At 34.8% G+C, this 18,898-nt stretch overlaps 1 protein-coding gene across 2 annotated transcripts in view; it reads left to right on the forward strand.

The window, feature by feature from the left end:
* LOC136030071 (protein artichoke-like) overlaps positions 1-18,898 on the forward strand; it is a 101,439-nt gene that overhangs the window by 404 nt on the left and 82,137 nt on the right. The window contains exons 1-2 of one of the 2 annotated variants that reach the window (XM_065708720.1): positions 6,407-6,542; positions 15,277-16,838. In XM_065708720.1, the coding sequence (XP_065564792.1) occupies positions 15,297-16,838 (1,542 nt within the window). In that variant the 5' untranslated portion in view covers positions 6,407-6,542; positions 15,277-15,296. Of the gene's footprint in view, positions 1-6,406; positions 6,543-15,276; positions 16,839-18,898 lie in introns of those variants that run through there. The other variant, XM_065708710.1, reaches the window with a different exon arrangement.

Raw genomic sequence — 18,898 nt, forward strand, 5'->3', positions numbered from 1 at the left:
ACAGGTAACATTACCTATAGAGCGAAGCGTATTAGTCCATAATAAACTTCGTTTGAGGTTTTCTTCTTTTTTTTTTTATCACTCTTTGTTGAATAAATATAGAATACAGACCTGCCCCGCTACCCGCGGGGCTCATGGACTAATACGCGTCCCTCTATAGGTTATGTTATCTGTAAGCGAGCCCACTTAACGCATAATTAGTCTCGTTGGACGGGGATTTTAGAAACATAAAAAATTGAATGCGCTTCTCTAATAATGACAAAGAAACAATATGCGATCGTCAGAATCTTGCTATATACAGTAACACGCACTTTAGAGCACTTGGAACAAAAGTAAACATGTATCTCAATTTCTTTTTCTCTGGCTTTAGTTCTGAAAATGAAATTCCTGTTATTTGAGTAGAATTTTAAGCCAATTTTTTTTTCAAAATTTAGGAAATGTATTGGCATATCTTTAAAACCCTATAAATTGGGATTGAGCAAAGTTGTGAGGCTGAAAATAATTTTGTTGCCCTTCATTTAATCAGAAGATCTATTTTGCAAGGTTTCACTTTTATAACACACAGATTTTTAGAGGTCATCAAAGATCAGGGCCCTCTTAAGGGAGAAGGAGTGGAGGTAGGTACTAGGAAACGCCTTCCCAGGACAAACTTTAGCCTGTAGACCCATCACTGAAAGATTCATTTTTATAACCTAACCCCTTTCCATGATAGCCAAAAGTAAGTAAAGTAGAATTTGGTAAATGTTTAGTTTCGTCACAAGGTGTCTAAAGTGTGTATTACTGCATATAGCAAGATTCTGATGATCGCATATTGTTTCTTTGTCATTGTTAGAGAAGCGCATCCATTTTTTAGCTTTATAAAACCCCCCTCTAACGAGACTAAAACTGCGTAAAGTGGTCTTGCTTACAGGTAACATTACCTATAGAGCGAAGCGAATTAGTCCATGAGCCCCGCGGGCAGCGGGGCGAGGTCTGTATTTTATATTTATTCAACAAAGAGTGATAAAACTAAAAAAAGACCTCGAACGAGGTTTATTAAATAAATATAGAATACAGACCTCCCCCCGCTGTCCGCGGGGCTCATGGACTAATACACTTCGCTCTAAAGGTAATGTTACCTGTAAGCAAGCCCACTTTACACATTTTTTGTTTCCTCATGGAGTTTAATCCTATCCTCCCTCTAATTATGCCCTAGGCTGTATACAAAAGTTGTTAATTCTGTCGCTTTCTATTGTTTCTGTGCTTGTATCTCATCATAGTACATTATATCTAGATATCTGTACTGTGATTCTCATCAACAGTTGTTCAATTTGAGTTGTGGCTGAAGGGCCACAAACGGAGGCCACAAGGGCCTTCCTGGCTGAAGGGCCAAGAAACGGAGATCAGCACCGCCGGTACGGACTGTAAAGTTAAATGCCGTATCCTTTACCTACCTTGTTACTTGTTAAATACAGCGACCACACTTTGTTTTCTCTCTGTAATTAAACCGGTCTCTCTCTATATCTCTGTGTACAGTCGGAGATAATCAGCTTAGTCTGAGAGAGATAAACCACCATGTAGGTATATTTTAATTAAATATTTAATATATAGAGTCGGTATTTTGGTAAGGTTAGGTTATGTTAGGTATTTAATACAATGCGTTCTGGGTGGCCTACAGTCAATCGCTCTTTGTCGTAGTTTCCATAATTTTGTTCCTAAAGTATTATGCTTTTATCATATTTTAGTATATTTCATTTCGATTATCCTATCTTTACTTCTTGAGTGTGGTCGCTGTATTTAACAAGTACTATTCTAGGTAATATCTATTAAAAAACAAACACAAAAAAAACAACAACAATGAAATACACAATTAGAAGAGCTCTTGTTGTTATAGTTCCCTCAGAAAAAGCCCACCAGAAGACTTATTAATGTGTTTCTTTTCCACCTAAATCTGTTCAAAGGTTCATTCCCCCCCTCTTGTGACATTTAAATCTCCTTTGAATCCGTTCTTATGAGCTCTTCCAACTCCATTTGGGGGCGATCTGCTCTTCCCTTTACCCCAGTTGGTAAACCTTTTGAACTACCCGTGTTTTAGGGCAATGATTAACTACCGTCAATATCATGGCTCCCAGTTTTCTAACCTTCATTCAAAGTTCTTCTTATTTCCAAACGTTCAGCTGCACAAGAACATCCAGCGCCTTGGTTATTCTTTCTTACATACTTACTGCATCCCATACTGTTACTAAATTATACCTAGGCAAGCAAAGCTATAGCTATTCATTTTCTTGTTTCATCATATTAGCTCTTCACTCTCATTTATTCTTAGTCTAAGCGATTTCGTCTACTTAACATTAATTTTCAAGCCTGTTCTTGCATTCACAACTTTCAAAACTAGGACACTTAGGACACTTAGACCTGTTATCTAGGACATTTAGGCCTGTCATTTCAATAAAAACAACAGGGGGGGGGGGTGGTAAAAAATGTTGAAAACCAGCAGACCCATGATTTCATGGAAGTCTCAGCAGGGGTGGGAATCCCAGTTACATCATTATTTAGTGATAGCCTAGTATCCTAGTTACAGATGAAAATCCTTTTTTTTAACTGCCACGAAACTCGGTATCCACGAACTAGAAGAAAACAGACAAGTGGACTAATAATTAGATAGAGAAAATAAACAAGGGAGCAACGTCTTTTTCTTAGAAGCTGGAAATTAATTTTATGCGTTCACTTTGAAGGAGCCCAAATGATAGTTAGCTTCGCAAACAAATGCACTCAGGCACCGGACAGTCTACTCATTTAGGAAGTTTAGATCTTTTAGTTCCTGTGGGACACACAAACTATCTTTTCCCCCAGTCCGCACTTCGCTTCATAATTTTTGTCATTTGATAAACATAAAATAAAATTCAATGACAAATCTGGTGAAAGTCCACACTCAGTGAAAAAAGGAATTACTTAAAGATTGCATCCCTTTTGCCAAAAACATAAAAGAAAATGAAAGCAACAAGAGCTATAAGCTTACATGAAAATCCTATTGTAATCAGTCGAGAGGTTTTCGAGAAGCTTCAACTTTTTTTTTATAAATCCAACACCAACGACTTGACATTTTCAGCCTTTTAAGTTACTAGAACTGATATTAGTATGCCGTGAAGTTGTAAAATATTTTTAATTCTCCACTAAAAAGTTTTTTTCTTTAAGATTAAGATTTGGATTTTGGCATTTTCATTATTTTTTCTTTACAAAAAAAACCCTAAATTTACCTAGGCTCTTCATGGAGCTCTAAATTTGACTATTTAACAGTTTTAGGATTTTAAAGTAAACACAAAATAATCTTAATTAATCTTTGGTACTTGTCTGTTATACGGAACGTACTTAATTATGCAGTGTAAGATCGAACAGAAACCGGTTTCCCTTCCTGGATCGGTTATGATTTGCTTATTTTGAGTGAGAAAACTGCGATGCACGTATATTTTTATTAAATATTTAATACATAGAGGTGGTTAGGGGTTAGGTTAGGTATTTAATATAATGCGTTCTAGGTGGCGAGCTTTGCACAATTCTTTGTCGTAGCTTCAATAATTTTGTTTCTAAAGTATTATATTATTATCATGTTTTGGTACATTTCATCAGGATAAACCTTACCTTCCCTTATTGAGTGTGTTCCGCTTAACAGACAAGTGCCTAATTTTTTATTGCTTTTTTCTCTTTCACTCTCCGTTTCTGCACCTAAAATAAGCTCGAAACGGTCACCTTCTTTCCCCTTATAGTTATCAATTCTTTTTACACTCTAGTAAACTTCAAATAAAATGTAAATTGGAATTAAAATCGACGAATGTAGTGGAAACGTCTCTCATCCATTTTGCCCAAGCAAGTTATTTCAACCCTCTTACTACCATCCACACAACCCACTAAATCTATAACCGACCAATCTTATTTTGCACATTAAAAGAAAAAAAAAGAAGCTCAATAGCGTTTTTTGATTTTTGACCCTGTATTCAGCTTTTTCCGTATCAGTTAAATCTCTGTAATTTCAACACTTTATAATTTTGCTGTTGGTCTTAATGTTAGACTTAATTACTGTTATTTCACATTTATTCCCTGACGATATCCAGAATTTCATTCGGAAATTTATCAGTTATCCACTCCTTTTCTACATGAAGGAGCTTCATTACTTTCTAAGGATGAGGGATAAGATAGTGCAATTATATAAAATTTATCAAATAGTCGTGAAATATTTATTGAGCTCTTAGAAAAGTGATTGACATTAAAAGATTTCTAGATGTATAGTGCATAGTTTCTATATAAATTGTTGTTGTTATTGTTCATTTTTCTGCCGCAATACTGCAAAAAATTTCCCTTCTCACAATAAAGTGAACTATCGATAGTTTTATTGCTTAGACTTAAACATTTAGGAAAAACTGACGATGAAAGATATGTTCCTATGAGAATAAAAGGTTAAAACAAATTTCCCTCCCCGTATCAGGCATAGGGAAACTCAAACTATTTAAATAATCAAAGTCTAGAAGAGCATGATCTTAAAATTAGTAGTGACGCTATAATGCTTCCCAGGACACCTATATGGGGTATACTTTTGGAACTACTACCCCCTTAAGACACTGTTACGCGCAAGTGGGCCTTACGCAATACTATAGTGCACCTGTAACGGTATTATACACCTGTATGTTACGTAATAGGGTTTGCTTAATTCAGGATTTCTTTGGTTATTAATTAATATGGTTTGTTTACTTTAGGATTTCTTTGAATGTTACGTAATAGGGTTTGTTTACTTACGCAAATGCTCTCTTTGGTTATTATGTAATAGGGTTTGTTACCTTCAAGATGTTGGTGCCTGTTACGCAATAGGCAACATTACATACCTCCATCACTGATAAATTTATCTCGTTTATCAAGGCAAAATATATACTTTTCTCGTTTGCTATTTCAAAAGCTTCTTGCTAGTCAAAGCATGTTCTAGCAGATGGGTTAAAATTACATCCGTAATTTTAATTGAATTACATCCTAAAAAATGTAATTTTTACGTCAAATGGTTACATAAATGTAACTTATCTATGCGTTAAATGAAGGTGCGGGTAATGTTTTTCCCTATAATAATTAAAATAATAAGCTTACAAGGAAAATTTTGACTATAATAATCAATTATCTTGTGAGACCCCTTCCTCCTTAATAGGGCCAGGTATAACCCTAGGCAACAGAATAAAAGTTTGCTCATAGTGTGGCTTTTTCCTCTAACGTGGCCTATTATTATGCATATTTCTCATAAAAAAGCTGCCTCTTATAAATGAAGAAGCTTAAATATCCCAAAATATCCTAGTTTAGCTAATTTTTTGATATTTTGAAAAAGGGGTTAGGTTGGGAAAATAATACTTTCAAAGACGGTCCACAGTCTAAACTGTGTCCTGGGAGGGTATTTAGAAGCGCCTAGACGACATATATTACCACCCTTTAAAGAGATAACTACGAGTCAGTGTACTTTGGTCCAAACAAAGCACTTTTAGCCTCACTAAATTTTTCTGACACCGGAATGATTGCATATTTTTTAAACTGCAATTGGAATCTTTTGTACTTACTTTTCTTTGAAAAAGTTTCCTTCACAATTTTCATTTTGTATCCATGCCGGGCGTGAAAACTATTTCAAAATCTTTCAATTTAAGTTGGAGAGAGAAGGCCTCTAACACTGATATAGAAGGAGCGGAGTGCAATAGGGCCGAGTTAAATTTAAGTGGGGGTGCACAATACATGTTGAAAATAAGATTTATTTTTACTTCATGTAAAACTATTTATGGTGAATCCAAATAGTATATATGGTGAAGTCGCTGCCCGTTCCTTGGCCCCCAGCATGGGGAGAACATGGTTACCGTGCAAGATGGAGTTGCCAATCCTAAAGTAAGTAAAATCATAGATATTTTTCGTTTTTTTATTTATTAGTGGTAAAAATGTAATTTTTTCAGTAAGGGAAAATAACTAGGATGTCAGGTGCCATGTTTGATTCCTCTGAGAGGGGGAGGTTTCATGGTATTGCCCATCCTAAAAATAGGTTTTCTTTTCAGCCTAATAAAGAGTTCCTCTGGATAGTTTTTAACGGGCTTTGAGAGGCCCCCAGCCCCCCAAATAAATGGATTTTTCAGTATGTTTTAACACTAGAAACTTAAAGTATTTCGGTATGGTGAATCCATTCTTTTATAGAACAATTATATGTTTGAAAATAAGAAGTTTTAGCATCCTGCTTTCTAAGGGGTAACTTGAAAATTCACCTTTGATATTTTTTCAAGAAAGTCTATGTATATGAACAACATTTTATTAGCGTTCTACTGTTGAAAGGGGGCTATGCCTCTATGAATGGGGATTTGAGGACCCTAGTCCTATGATTAATATTCCCTTTTTTCAGCTTATTGTAAATTACTTTTTTCAGTTTATAATCATAAGTGTTTCGGGGAATAACAATTGTCACTCTTTTTCTGGTTGTCATTGATGATTTAGACCATATAATAGATTATCTGCTCTCTGATCTCCTTGGAACACGACAAATGGACGTTACCTCCACCTTCGTAAGTATTTTATGACTCATAATTTCAATGAGGAGAACTTTATAAAAGCTGAAACATAAAAGGGGCACCCTACCCACATTTGTAAGGTCATTTCTGGTCATTTCTCTTAAATTCTTAGCTTTAAATATGGGGTGAACAAGACTGAACACCTACTTTTGCTCCACGTACGGAATAAATTCTGGTCATCAAACCTTTAGGTGGTAGTTTGGTCTCAACAAATACGGACGGTCAATTTGCCCCTTAAAAAGTTTTCAGAGCAATAATGTATTCTTTTTTAGCCTATTATAAATTGTTTTTTAGGATGAAATCAAAAGTATTTCAATGGAATAATAAGCTCTTACTATTTTTTTAGGTTCACATGCCAACACTAGCATCATACCAAAGGGCCTATATCGAGAACATATTATCACCACCATCGGAGTTTCTCGACAATCTTTGTATGGCCCTTGAGGAAAATGAACGTGAGGGAATGTGGGGATGAGTCCTATTAATTGACCTTCCCCAATTTTTATGTAGATGCTTTTGTGAGGGATCTTGGCCTTGATATGGAATCTTTAGACCACGTGCTTAACCAAGTGTCATTCAGTGAGGTCGAGAGGGTACTAGAAGAACAGGTGCCCACCCCTCAGAGTGACAGGGTGGCCACCCCTCACAATGACAGGGGTTTGGGGGAAGCAGGATAAACCGGTGCTGGCTCTCTCCCTATATTGCCTAATTTTTATTTAGCCGATTCTGGTTTTAGCAATGTTCATGTTTTAGGGCTGAATTTGAAGACCAGATAGTGGAAGTGGGAGGGGACAGGGTTTCCTAAAGTAGATTTTTAGTCTTTAAAGAGGTAATATCCCGTAACACTTAAGGGATTAGATATTTTTGAGGGGGCTAACGAACATTTAAAGATAGGTATTAAAATATCGTCAATTCTCAATTATTCAAGACGTCTATAACAAATATAAAAGATGAAGCTCGTTCCATGTATAACACTATGATTAATCTTCGACTCGAATTATCTAAAAATAGAGCGATTGAATATGGAAAAGATCGGATAGATTATAATCAAAGAGAGTTAAATGATTTGAGATCTCTAAAGATATAGTTTCGAATAATAAAACGATTTTATGAACAAAGGGAAGGCTTATTGGATGCAATGATTTAATGAAAGGGACTTAAACTACATCCCGAGTAATGCTCTTGTTGGCACCCTCAGTAACAATCGAAAATCTTCACTACTGTTTGTCAATCTTTTAAAGTTTATTTAATAATTTTGTCTGCACATAAATGGCACTGAATCAGGTGGTTACTCCTTATTGAGAAATATTTGAAAAGCCTATTATTGATGATTTTACAACAAAACATAAATATATAGAAATTAGAGAAAATAATGTGAATGTATGATAATTTCAAATTATAATTTCATTTTAAAAGATGTGGAATCTAGGATTCTTCCAAGATATTGTTACCTTTATGTAAAAGTAAAAATAACATGATTGGATGGAACAAATATGCTAAATAATGATGAAGGTACTATAACAAATAATAGATTTGTAGAAATGCTGAATATATTATCAAGGGAAAATGTACTGAAAATATTGATTATGTAGGCATAACGACTACTTTTAAAATTTTATTAGAATTTTCAGATGACTATAGTCGAAGCGCAGCAACTAATATGCTTGGGTGTGAAGATAAAATCATATCCAATGATTCCTATGAAGCAGAAAATGAGTTTGAAAGCACTGTTGCACCTGCTGAAGCAGGCGGTGGTGGAACCATTACAATAAAACGAAATTATGCTTTTAATTGTGATTTATTTAAAATATTAAATAAAACTAAAGAAAGTCACGTGGCTAGTATGTATTTACCATTATCATTATTATTCAGATTTTTTTAAGATATTAATCGTGTTTTTAGAGGTGTTACACATCAAATCATATTAAAGAAACAATTTTTCCAATATGATTATAAAATCTGGAGGTCAAAATTTCAAAGTAGACGTAATGCATTTATCATGGATGTTACCCTATACTTCATCCATGTTTACACATAGCGAGTCAATTAGAAGTCAGATTAACGAAGAAAGCAGAACAAATAAAAGCTTGATTAGGAAAGCGCAACTCATTTGAATTAAGATGAGGAGCGTTTAATACCTATAAAAGTGATAATAAAACGGATAAGGAATTAACATGGAGGGTAGTCCGTGAAAATATAAATAAAACTGCGGTTGTGTTACATAAATATGAAAAAGATAACAGTTATACGCAATACGATATGGTATTTGACCATATTGGAATATGGAGTGGAATAGAATATCTACAAGACGATTTTAAATGTGATTTCAGTGATTCTAATGAAGATTTTTCTAACGCTTATCAACGATTTTTGTAGTTAGAATATAAACATAAAAATGTTGATTGTGGAATAATTGGAAGTTACAATGGTTTTGAAACAGTATATTCTTTATTTTGTTTTGATGGTTAAAAGCACGAATCGAATATTGATCGAACTGGGTCAACTGCTGATATAGAAATTAAACTTTAATTAGATCAAGTACCAGCTAATCCATATTTAACATTTGCTGCGTTATATTTTTAGAAAAAAAAGCAATCATGGAAGTCATTGGTAGCAAATTATATGTTAATCTCTCAATTATTTTTCTATTTGGAAATTTGTTTAATAAATTATTTACTAATAAACAGAGAATATTTTAAGCGAAATGGAAATAAATATAATCAAACTTTTATGAAATAAGATTTAGACATTGGACTGGAATACACGACTATAGGAATGAAATGTGTTACAACTAAATACGGATATAAACTCGTTATTGCTATTAATTTTGAAGGTGATATCGATGATCTATTTCCCCCTAAGTGTTGTGATTCTAAAGCAGCTGATCTTAAAAATAAATTAAAAAAATTAGATAAAGGTATGGTTTTAAAGGCTATCGAAAGAAAAAATTAAGATAAAATAAATTATCTAGATATGGATATTGAACTATCTACTAAGTATCAAATTATTACGTTTCATCGGTATTATAGGAAAAATGGGATATAATTAAACCCTAATTCCACAAATTAATCAAATACTTATTTCACAAGAGCTGTTTTGATCTTAAAGGTCAGAATGGGAAATTATAAAAATGTCGGATATTTTCATTTAAAATGGTGTGATTTCAATTTAAAAGGGGGTCAATTTATGGGTTCATCTAGAACCCGTATTCACATTGTGAAAAATACAAAAATAGGACCAAATTTGATTTCCAATGACCTGTTTTTATGTCGAATTTAGGGATAGAAAATTGCAAAAATGTGCAATAATTGATACTAAAATAATGTAGAATGGACTGAAAATGGTGTAAATTGAATGGATGATTTAGGTAGTCCAGAGCCTGTGTTTTCTATAATACTAATTTGCAAAAACGTTTGGGGCAAGGGATGGTGTAAAATGGGGAGGACTATTGTAAAATGTGCCTGGTAAGTGATGTATTGACGTTGTCCCAGAAGATAGTTCAAATAACGACCTATACGAATAGCAGCATCAAAAGCTTTGCAATCGTGGGATTAAGTAGGCTATGCTAACCTAACCTATCCTGTGTAGTTTAGGTTAACGTAACTTACTAGCATATCATGATAAATTAATTTTCACTTCATGAACAAAAATCAACATGTAACAAATTTCATGAACAAAAATCAACATGTAAAAAGTTTCAAGAACAAAAATCAGTACACAAAAAGGTCCATGGATAAAAATCAGCACGTAGTAAGATCCATGAACATAATCAGTTTCACGAGGGGCAAAATTAATCTAATAAATTCAAGAAGAGAAAAATCAATATGCAAAAAGTTACACGAACAAAAGGTCAGGATGTAACAAGCTCCACGAGCGAAAATCACCACACACCAAGTTCCAACAACAAAACAAGTTTCACGAGGAGAAAAATCAATTTAAAAGTTTCATGAAGTTAAAAATCAACATGTACAAGTTTCACAAACAGAAATCAGTGCGCTACAAGTTCAACGAACAAAAATCATGAATAAATATTTGTTTCAAGAGGAGAAAAATCAATGTACAAGTTTCTCGATGAGAGAAATCAACTTTCAACAAGTTTAACGAAAAAAATCAGCACGCAAAAAGTTCCACCAACACAAATCAGCGCACAACAAGTTCTATGAATAAAATCAGTTTCACGGGGAGAAAAACCAATGTAAAACTTTCACGAAAAAAAATCAACATGGAACATTTTTCACAAACAAAAAATCAGCATGCAGCAGGCTCCACGAACAAAAATCAGCACGCAACAAGTGCCATGAACAAAATACGGTTCACGAGGAGAAAAATCAATATACAAGAAGTTTCACGAAATAAAATCTGCACGCGACACGTTCCACGAACAAAATCAGCACACTACAAGCTCCACGCAAAAAAATAAGCACGCAACATTGTCCATGAACAAAATCAGTTTCACGGAGAGAAAAATCAACATGCAATAAGTTTGACGAACAAAAAACAGTACGCAGGAAGTTCCACAAACTAAAAAAACGCCAAGCAAAAAGTTCCATGTGAATGTTTATCATTCCAATTTAAAAACGATATTCATCGGAAATGTATAATAAACTAGCTATAGCCAGTCACCAGCCATAGATTATCTAGGAGGCAGCCGCATAAAAAATCTTTGAATTGGCGCAACTTGGAGTGGAATTGGAATTGTAAAAATTGGTGACGGAAGTGGGGGAACCTGAACTGGCGCAACCGGAGCCAGATTTGGAATGGGTTGAGTCGGGTTGGAAACCAGCTGAACCGGAGTTTAAACTGTTGTAATTGATGGTCAGAAGCGGGGGTAGCGAAATTGGATATCACTTTATTAAAAATTTTACATAAAAAACGTCTTAGAAATGATGATGGGGTGCCAGAGGGTCAGTCATAATTTGGCACGACTACGTAAAAGGACATGGTATATCATGGAGGGTTGGCCTGCGTGACCACGAGCCAATGGATTTAAGGCACGATTGTTAACAAGAAATATTGGGAAAATGTCTTAGGAGTGATAATATTTATCGTAGGGATACCACCAGTCAGCCGCGTATTGGTATGGTGGCGTGAATTGCCGTGGAGGGCATCACATTGAGGGGTGGCTTGTGAAAACACAAATCAGTTGAATTTAAGCATAATTTTACTTAGGAAATATCTGAAAAATTTCTTGGAAATGAAAATGCTTATCAAAGGGTTGCTACGGAGGCAGTCATATATTGTCATGGTGACGTGAATTGCAGTGGAGGCTATCACGTTGTGGGGTGGTGGAGGGTGCCGTGTGCCATCCATAGTGTGACATGGTGATATGAAGTGCTTGGCCTAACATGTTCTACAGGTCAAAGTTAAGATCGGATGTTGTTAAATAATTTTTTCACCAGTGGGGGACTGAAATTCAACACTCACTCAAAAGAAATGAAGTATTTGCACTAAAAACTCTCAGAAACAACTCTTAATTTGGTTTAAATTTATCACCAATTACAAACCTCCCCTCTGGAATTAGCTGCTATTTGAGCCCCCGTTGGTATTGGACGTTAGGGGCCCCCACTGGAATTGCTCGCTAGGGTGTCATAGTAATTGGTTTCTAGGCCCACGGTGGAATTGCATGTTAGGGGGGTCTCTGCTGGAATTGCTCACTAGGGAATGAGTCAGCCACATATTGTCACGGTGGAGTGAACTATGTAAAGTCTTGGCTAAAAAACCCTTGAATTTCCATTAAAACCTCGCAAAAATAAATCTTACTATAACTTAATTTACCTCTAATAACAAGCCCTCCCGCTGGTTGAACAGCTTACTAGACCCCCCTGGTGGAATTGCTTGCTAGGGGTACGGTCGAATCGAATGCTAGGAGATCGATGGGATCGAATGCTAGGGCTTTCACTTTTCTTTAATTCAAGGTTCTTTTAGTTTATATTTTACCCCTTATAAGCTTTTTTTTCTCGTTTTTTGAGTTTTAACTGCTTTTTCTGTGTTATACGGGGCAGCCACATATTGCTATGGTGGCGTGAATTGCTTGGACTAACATGTTTTATAGCTTAAGGTTAAAGTGGGAGGTGTTAAAAGAATTTTTCGACTATGTGGGAGTTATATCTAACGGTCAGTCAAAGAAACGAGGTATTTCCATTAAAACGACTCAAAAATATCTTAATGTAGCTTAAATTTGTCTCTAATAACAAAATCCCCCACTAAAATTGCTTGTTAGGGTGGGCTAGCCGCATATTGTCACGGTTGCGTGAATGTGCATTGCCTTGGCTCAAAGAAATGGGGGCATTTAAATTAAAACCACCCAGAAATAGCTCCTAATAGGACTTCAAATTATCTCTAATAACAAGCCCCTCTTCTAGCGGAATTGCTTGCTACCCCCCTGGTTTAATTGATTGCTAAGAGGCCGGTGGAATTGAATGCTAGGGTTCTCACCTTTCTACAGTTCATGGTTCTTTGTTCTTATATTTTACCTCTTATATACCTTTTTCACGTTCTGTTTTCCGTCTGTTAAGTTTTAACTTCCTTTTCTGTGTTTTAAGGGACATCCATTTATCGCCATGGTGGCGTGAATTGCTTGGACTAACATGTTCTATAGCTTACAGTTAAGGTGGGAGGTGTTAAATAAATTTTTTGGCGGCAGGGGGACTGTAATCTAACACTCAGTCAAAAGAAATGAGAGAGTTTTATTAAGACCCCTCAGAATTAGCTCTTAATAGGGCTTAAATGAACCTCTAATATCAACCCCCCTCTGGAATTGGTGGCTAGGACCCCCACCTTTCTTTAATTCATGGTTATTTTTCTTATTTTTATCCTACTTCAAGTTTATTTTTTACGTTTTGTTTTTTCCAGTGTAATATTGCTTTGTAACTGCTTTTTCTGCGTTTTAATAATGCTTTTAAATTGATTTTTGAGAATAAAACTTGTATGTATAAAAGTTTAATACCTGAACGTTTTATATCACTAAGGCTAAGTCAATTATCTCCTAGTGCGCAGAGAAACTTGTTTTAAACCGATCAATAGCGACAGTATGGTCGGTGTAATATACAAGTGCCAAGTTTCGCTCTAAGAAAGTAGGCCTAAAGTGATATTAAAAATAAAATTTGAATAACTGACAAGGGAATAAAAATCTTGGATCCCCCTTGCCCCACCTGAAAACTTTTGACTGTCTTTTTTCCTGTTAAATCTTCTTTTTTTATATTCCAATTTTTATTTTTCTATCGAATATAATAATTGTTTTACGCACAAATTAAATTTTAAACCCTTTGCACTGAGAAAGTATTTTAATGTCCCAATCTCCGCCCCTCCCCCTCTATATAATCGGGTTTTTGTGCATTATAGCTTATTTTCTCTGCATGTTTGATCCTATATTACTGTTAAAAGTATAAATATGTACTTACCATAAAAAGTTTCAACTTTTTCATGAAACAAATACTATTTTCACCAAATACCAGTTTTGTTTTCACCAATTTTGTTACATCGCGTCCTTATGTATATAAGCTACGCATAAGCTGTTATAAACTTTATCCAAGATTCAATATCAGATTCCCCCCCCCCCTTTGTCTCAAGAGACTAGCGCCTTTGCTTAAGGGTAAACGTACGGTTACGCTATGGAAGCCAAAGTGACTTTAATTGTTCAAGATGAAGGGCGGTAATTCTTCTCTACCAAGACGGATCTAGAGAAAAAACTGGGGGGGGGGCAATGTGACCTGGGCACAGATAATTGTCAAAATTGACAGGTTTATTTAAAAAAGAAAAAATGGAGTTATGGCACAAAACAAATATTTGGGGGGGACCTGGGTTCCCCTGGATCCTTTTATACATGGTTTCCGATCATGCTAATTCAATGGTACACTTTTAATCTGATATGATGCCATTTCTTATCTTCGACAAATTTGTTTTTAAATATTAAAAAACCATAGAAAATGTTGAAAATGTTTGAAAACCATGATCGAAAATAATACCCAGTAAAGATATGCCCAATCCCAATACCTGCCCAATACCAAGACGCCCAATAGCAATACGGGCATACCGATACGCGTGATATCGATAAGTCCGATGACAATACAGCACACAACCCTTTCCCCAGAGACTAGAGAGGGTCATATCATCACAAAAACAATAGATATTTGACCTTTTAACTATGTTGCACAAAAGGTCTATATCAAAATTTTTATTGGATGACTTTGGGGCGAGGGGCCTTTAGGGAGGGGGCTATTTACCCTCCAGTCTTTTTGGTCACTTAAAAATGGCACTAAATTTAGTCTCCGTTCGAATGAGCTATTAAAAATATCTCTAGAAATCACCCGCAGCCCTGCTAAGAAAAAGAAAAAGAAAACAAAACGGGAGACAGATCAGTGCTACCCATGCTAAAAAGTGATTTTCCTTGTTGTTCAAGGAATGGGACTGTAATTTCCCTGCTGATTCCAATGGTATAATTCTCATTTTGATCTGACGCCCTTTTCAAGGGGTTTCGAGCTTTTTTGAAATCACTGTTATTGTCTTTTCGCAATAAACTTTTGCTTTAAGACGAACCGAAATAATTGTTAAATCGAAATAATAGATTGAAATTTTTTTCACTAGGTAGTTTGTCTCTAGACGCGTTTTTTAACTTTTGGTTACTATGGGCTGTGGTTCACCCTTTGCGAGGTTGCAGCTACCGCTGCAACCATGATTAAATTTTGTTTGAATAAATTCTCTGATTTATTTACTATATTTCTATTTTTAGATCACAATACAAACACTGTTATGGCCTTTGGTTTTCTTCTGAATGTCAGTCTATTTTGTTGGATCGCGGCCGAGTATATACCACCAGGACCAGCTTATCAATGCTCTACTGATTCTAACATCACTTTTTTTCCATGTGTCTGCATTGGGGGCACTGACGATGGTCTACTGATAAAATGTGAAAATACAAACTTAGCATCGTTATCAGTTGGCTTAAACAATGTCCAGACACAAATAGATGTATTAGATATACTAAATTGTAATATATTACGATTATATGGTCCGATATTTCATGCCGTGACAGCCAAAAAGATCAATTTTGTTGATACACCACTTCGGAAAGTTGAAGTGGAAAGTTTTTGGGGTATTAATTCAACTTTGACAGAGCTAAACTTCAGGAATACTAAACTAGAAGAATATCCTGCCGAAGCATTTTCAGTTCTTAGCAATATTCAAAAACTGAAGATAGAGGGAAGTTTGATAGATGTGTTAAAAGAAGAAGCGTTTTTAGAGCTTAAAAATGTAGAAAGTCTAACTATTTCTAATGGTAATATAACAAAATTTCAACAGAGTACTTTTAAAGGACTGGACAAGCTAAAGTTTCTTGATTTGCATGGCAACTCCTTAAATGATATTCCAAGAGGTGCATTTCACGGACTGCGTAACCTTGAATTCTTTGACCTATCTAACAATAATTTTACGAAATTGAATCCAGTATATTTTAGTGACATCTCAAAGCTGACAGCTGTTAATATTTCCAATAACGCAGTGCTTGATTTTCCACGTGGTTTATTTGCAAGAAATACAGTGTTAAGAGTTATTGACTTAAGTCATAACAAAATCAAAAGATTAGATGCGAATACTCTCCGTGGTCTGCGTTTTTTAAGACGGATCATTCTCAACGACAATGAAATTAGCGATATTGGACGTGGAACATTTAACTCCGTATCACGTATCGGTAAGATCGTACTTGCCCGAAATAAATTGAGAAAGGTTGACTATCAAATGTTCAATGACCTCCAACTGTGTGAACTTATTGACCTTGCCGAAAACCAAATAACTAGTGTTGAAAAACTAGCATTTAAAGATATATATTTATCAAAAATAAATCTGAGTCATAATGCTATTGAAAATATTGAAGCTGGATCTTTTGAAAATTGCGTAAATATAACTTCACTTGACCTGTCACATAATAAGCTAAGTGAGGTTAACAAGAAAGCCTTTGATGGTACAACTTATGCACTAGAACTTCGTCTAGAATTCAATTACTTTACAAACCTTTCACATTTCCCGTTTGACTATATGTCAGGACTGAAAGTGTTAAACATAAGTTATAACGCCTTAACTGTAGTGCCAAAGAAGACATTCCCGAAGTTATACGAACTTCACACAGTGGACTTGAGTCACAACGAAATTAGAGATGTTGACAGTTCGGCCTTTCAGAATTTGTTCAGTCTTCGGTCACTAAACATTAGCCATAATAGCCTGACGTCGTTAACCGGATCAACTTTTGGCAGTATACCAACTTTACTTGAGCTTGATTTGAGTTATAACCAGTTGAAGGTAAAAGCAAGTATTATTATAAATAAATTTATGTGACGATACCAACTATCTCAAATTCTCTCATGAAAATATTTGTTCCTATTCGTAAAAAGTGAAAGTCAATCACCACACCGTATCTTTAATGCTTGTCTTTTTGCAATTGCCACGCATTATTCATCGGGTTTTTCAGCAACTAATTTGTCACATAATTATGTCACTTGTCCATCCATGTAATTCATAAGGATATTAAGTATTTATACAGCAGAAAATAGGTACTTTATACTTTATAATGTTCTCGAGGTGAAAAGTCATTTAGAGTGGATTCAGAAAACAAAACAAAAAATATTCTAAAATTACGTAAGAGAAATTAATATGACCCTCTATAAGACTAACATAGGGTTTCACTATAATCAATCAAGTCTTGTTTTGCTATACCACCCCAGTCAAACTAATAGCCTCTTTTTGCCCAATGTTGGATTTTCTGATGGTTGAGGCACATTTTAGTCCCACCTGTTGGTGTATAAGCCAAGCTTTATGGTTAGTTTGTGTTGCACTTTTAAATTTTATGCCACACTTTTGATAAATAATCTGAAACTTTTTGTGGACAAATCGGTTTAAAAGAAACATATGCATGCTAATTTGTCTTTAGATATTTTATTCTTATGCTATATTTCGCTCTTTATATTTTGTCAGGCTTAACGTTGCTCTTTTAAACCTCCTTCTCAAATAATATAAAAAAGTTACCTTAAATCTTCACTTTGATTGGTCGATCATTGAATCTTGCTTTAAAATTGAATTAAACAACAAGATGAGAAATTACTGGCCTATACTTTTGTGCTAAAACTTTTTCTATAACTGTGCTAACACTTGTATCCTGGTTTTTTCATTGGTTTATATTTGTGACATTTTTGCAAGCAAATCACATTCCTTATTTCTGGAGAGAAGTATAGACTCACATTTTTAGAACTGGGTTAACTATTACAGAGGAATACGTCTAGACAGACAAAGGTATGCACTATTTGTAGGGACAGCCATTTTACGACCTGGTAAGTTCATTTTTTTCAGAAAAATTTCGCTAGTAAATAGAGGAAAAAGATTTTAAAAGTAGATAGAGGGATAACATCTTTATAATTAAACTCTCTCTTTCTCTGAGGTTGAACATAGGTAAACTCGACAAAATAAGCATGGTATAACTTGTGTTTTTTTTTATAATCGTGACTTTTAACGTTTCTTGGGCGTTCGGCACAGAACTTTCGAACTGTTAAAATTACCGACTGTGCATATTTCTGGCAAGCAAAACTTTAGTGGATAATCTGACCAGCTCTGGCTTCTAGTGCTATAAATTCAGTTGTCACTTCAGATACCTAACATATTTGAAAAAAAATGAAAATATTAATCTGCTTATTGAAGATCTTGAAAAAAAAAGATTATTTTTTCTGTCACAAGATGTTTCAGCATTAAAAGATTTGGTCTCACTCGGACAAATTTTTGTATTTCATATAACAAATAATAAATTTGACAGCACCAAATTTACAAATATAAACGAAAGCGCTTTTTAGTGCCACTCGGAGAAAGGCACTCTGTCCAATGACAGAAAAAATTGATGGTACATTTTACAATGCCCACTGCTAAACGATAGACTACAATCCTCACATGAATTTTCTAATTCTTCTAAAATGGGTAAAAAAAACTTACAAGGAAGAAAGGCAAATCTTATTTTTTAAATTTCTCTTATAACTAGTAACCATACGCCCAATAGGTCATGGCAACGAAGTGTAAGTAAAAAGTGTCCTATGGCATCAGGAACAGAAACAGGATTTGTGATATCAGATTCCAATCTGAGGACCTCTAGCAATAATAAATGGATTGAAAAGCTTTTTTAAAAGAATTTTTTGTTAACGAACTATCTTTGAAAATAGAATGAAATAAGTATTTTTCCTGTTTCAGGTTGTTTCCGCATGTAGGCTTTCTTTCGCGACTCTTTTATTTAATAACCAGCAAATTTTTGTATGTAGAAGGACCTTCTTAGCATCCTGCAACTTCTCTTTTGTCCTTCTCTTTGTAGAGTTCGCTTAATGCTG

Source organism: Artemia franciscana, chromosome 1, assembly GCF_032884065.1.
Source record: "Artemia franciscana chromosome 1, ASM3288406v1, whole genome shotgun sequence".
Lineage (NCBI taxonomy): Eukaryota > Metazoa > Arthropoda > Branchiopoda > Anostraca > Artemiidae > Artemia > Artemia franciscana.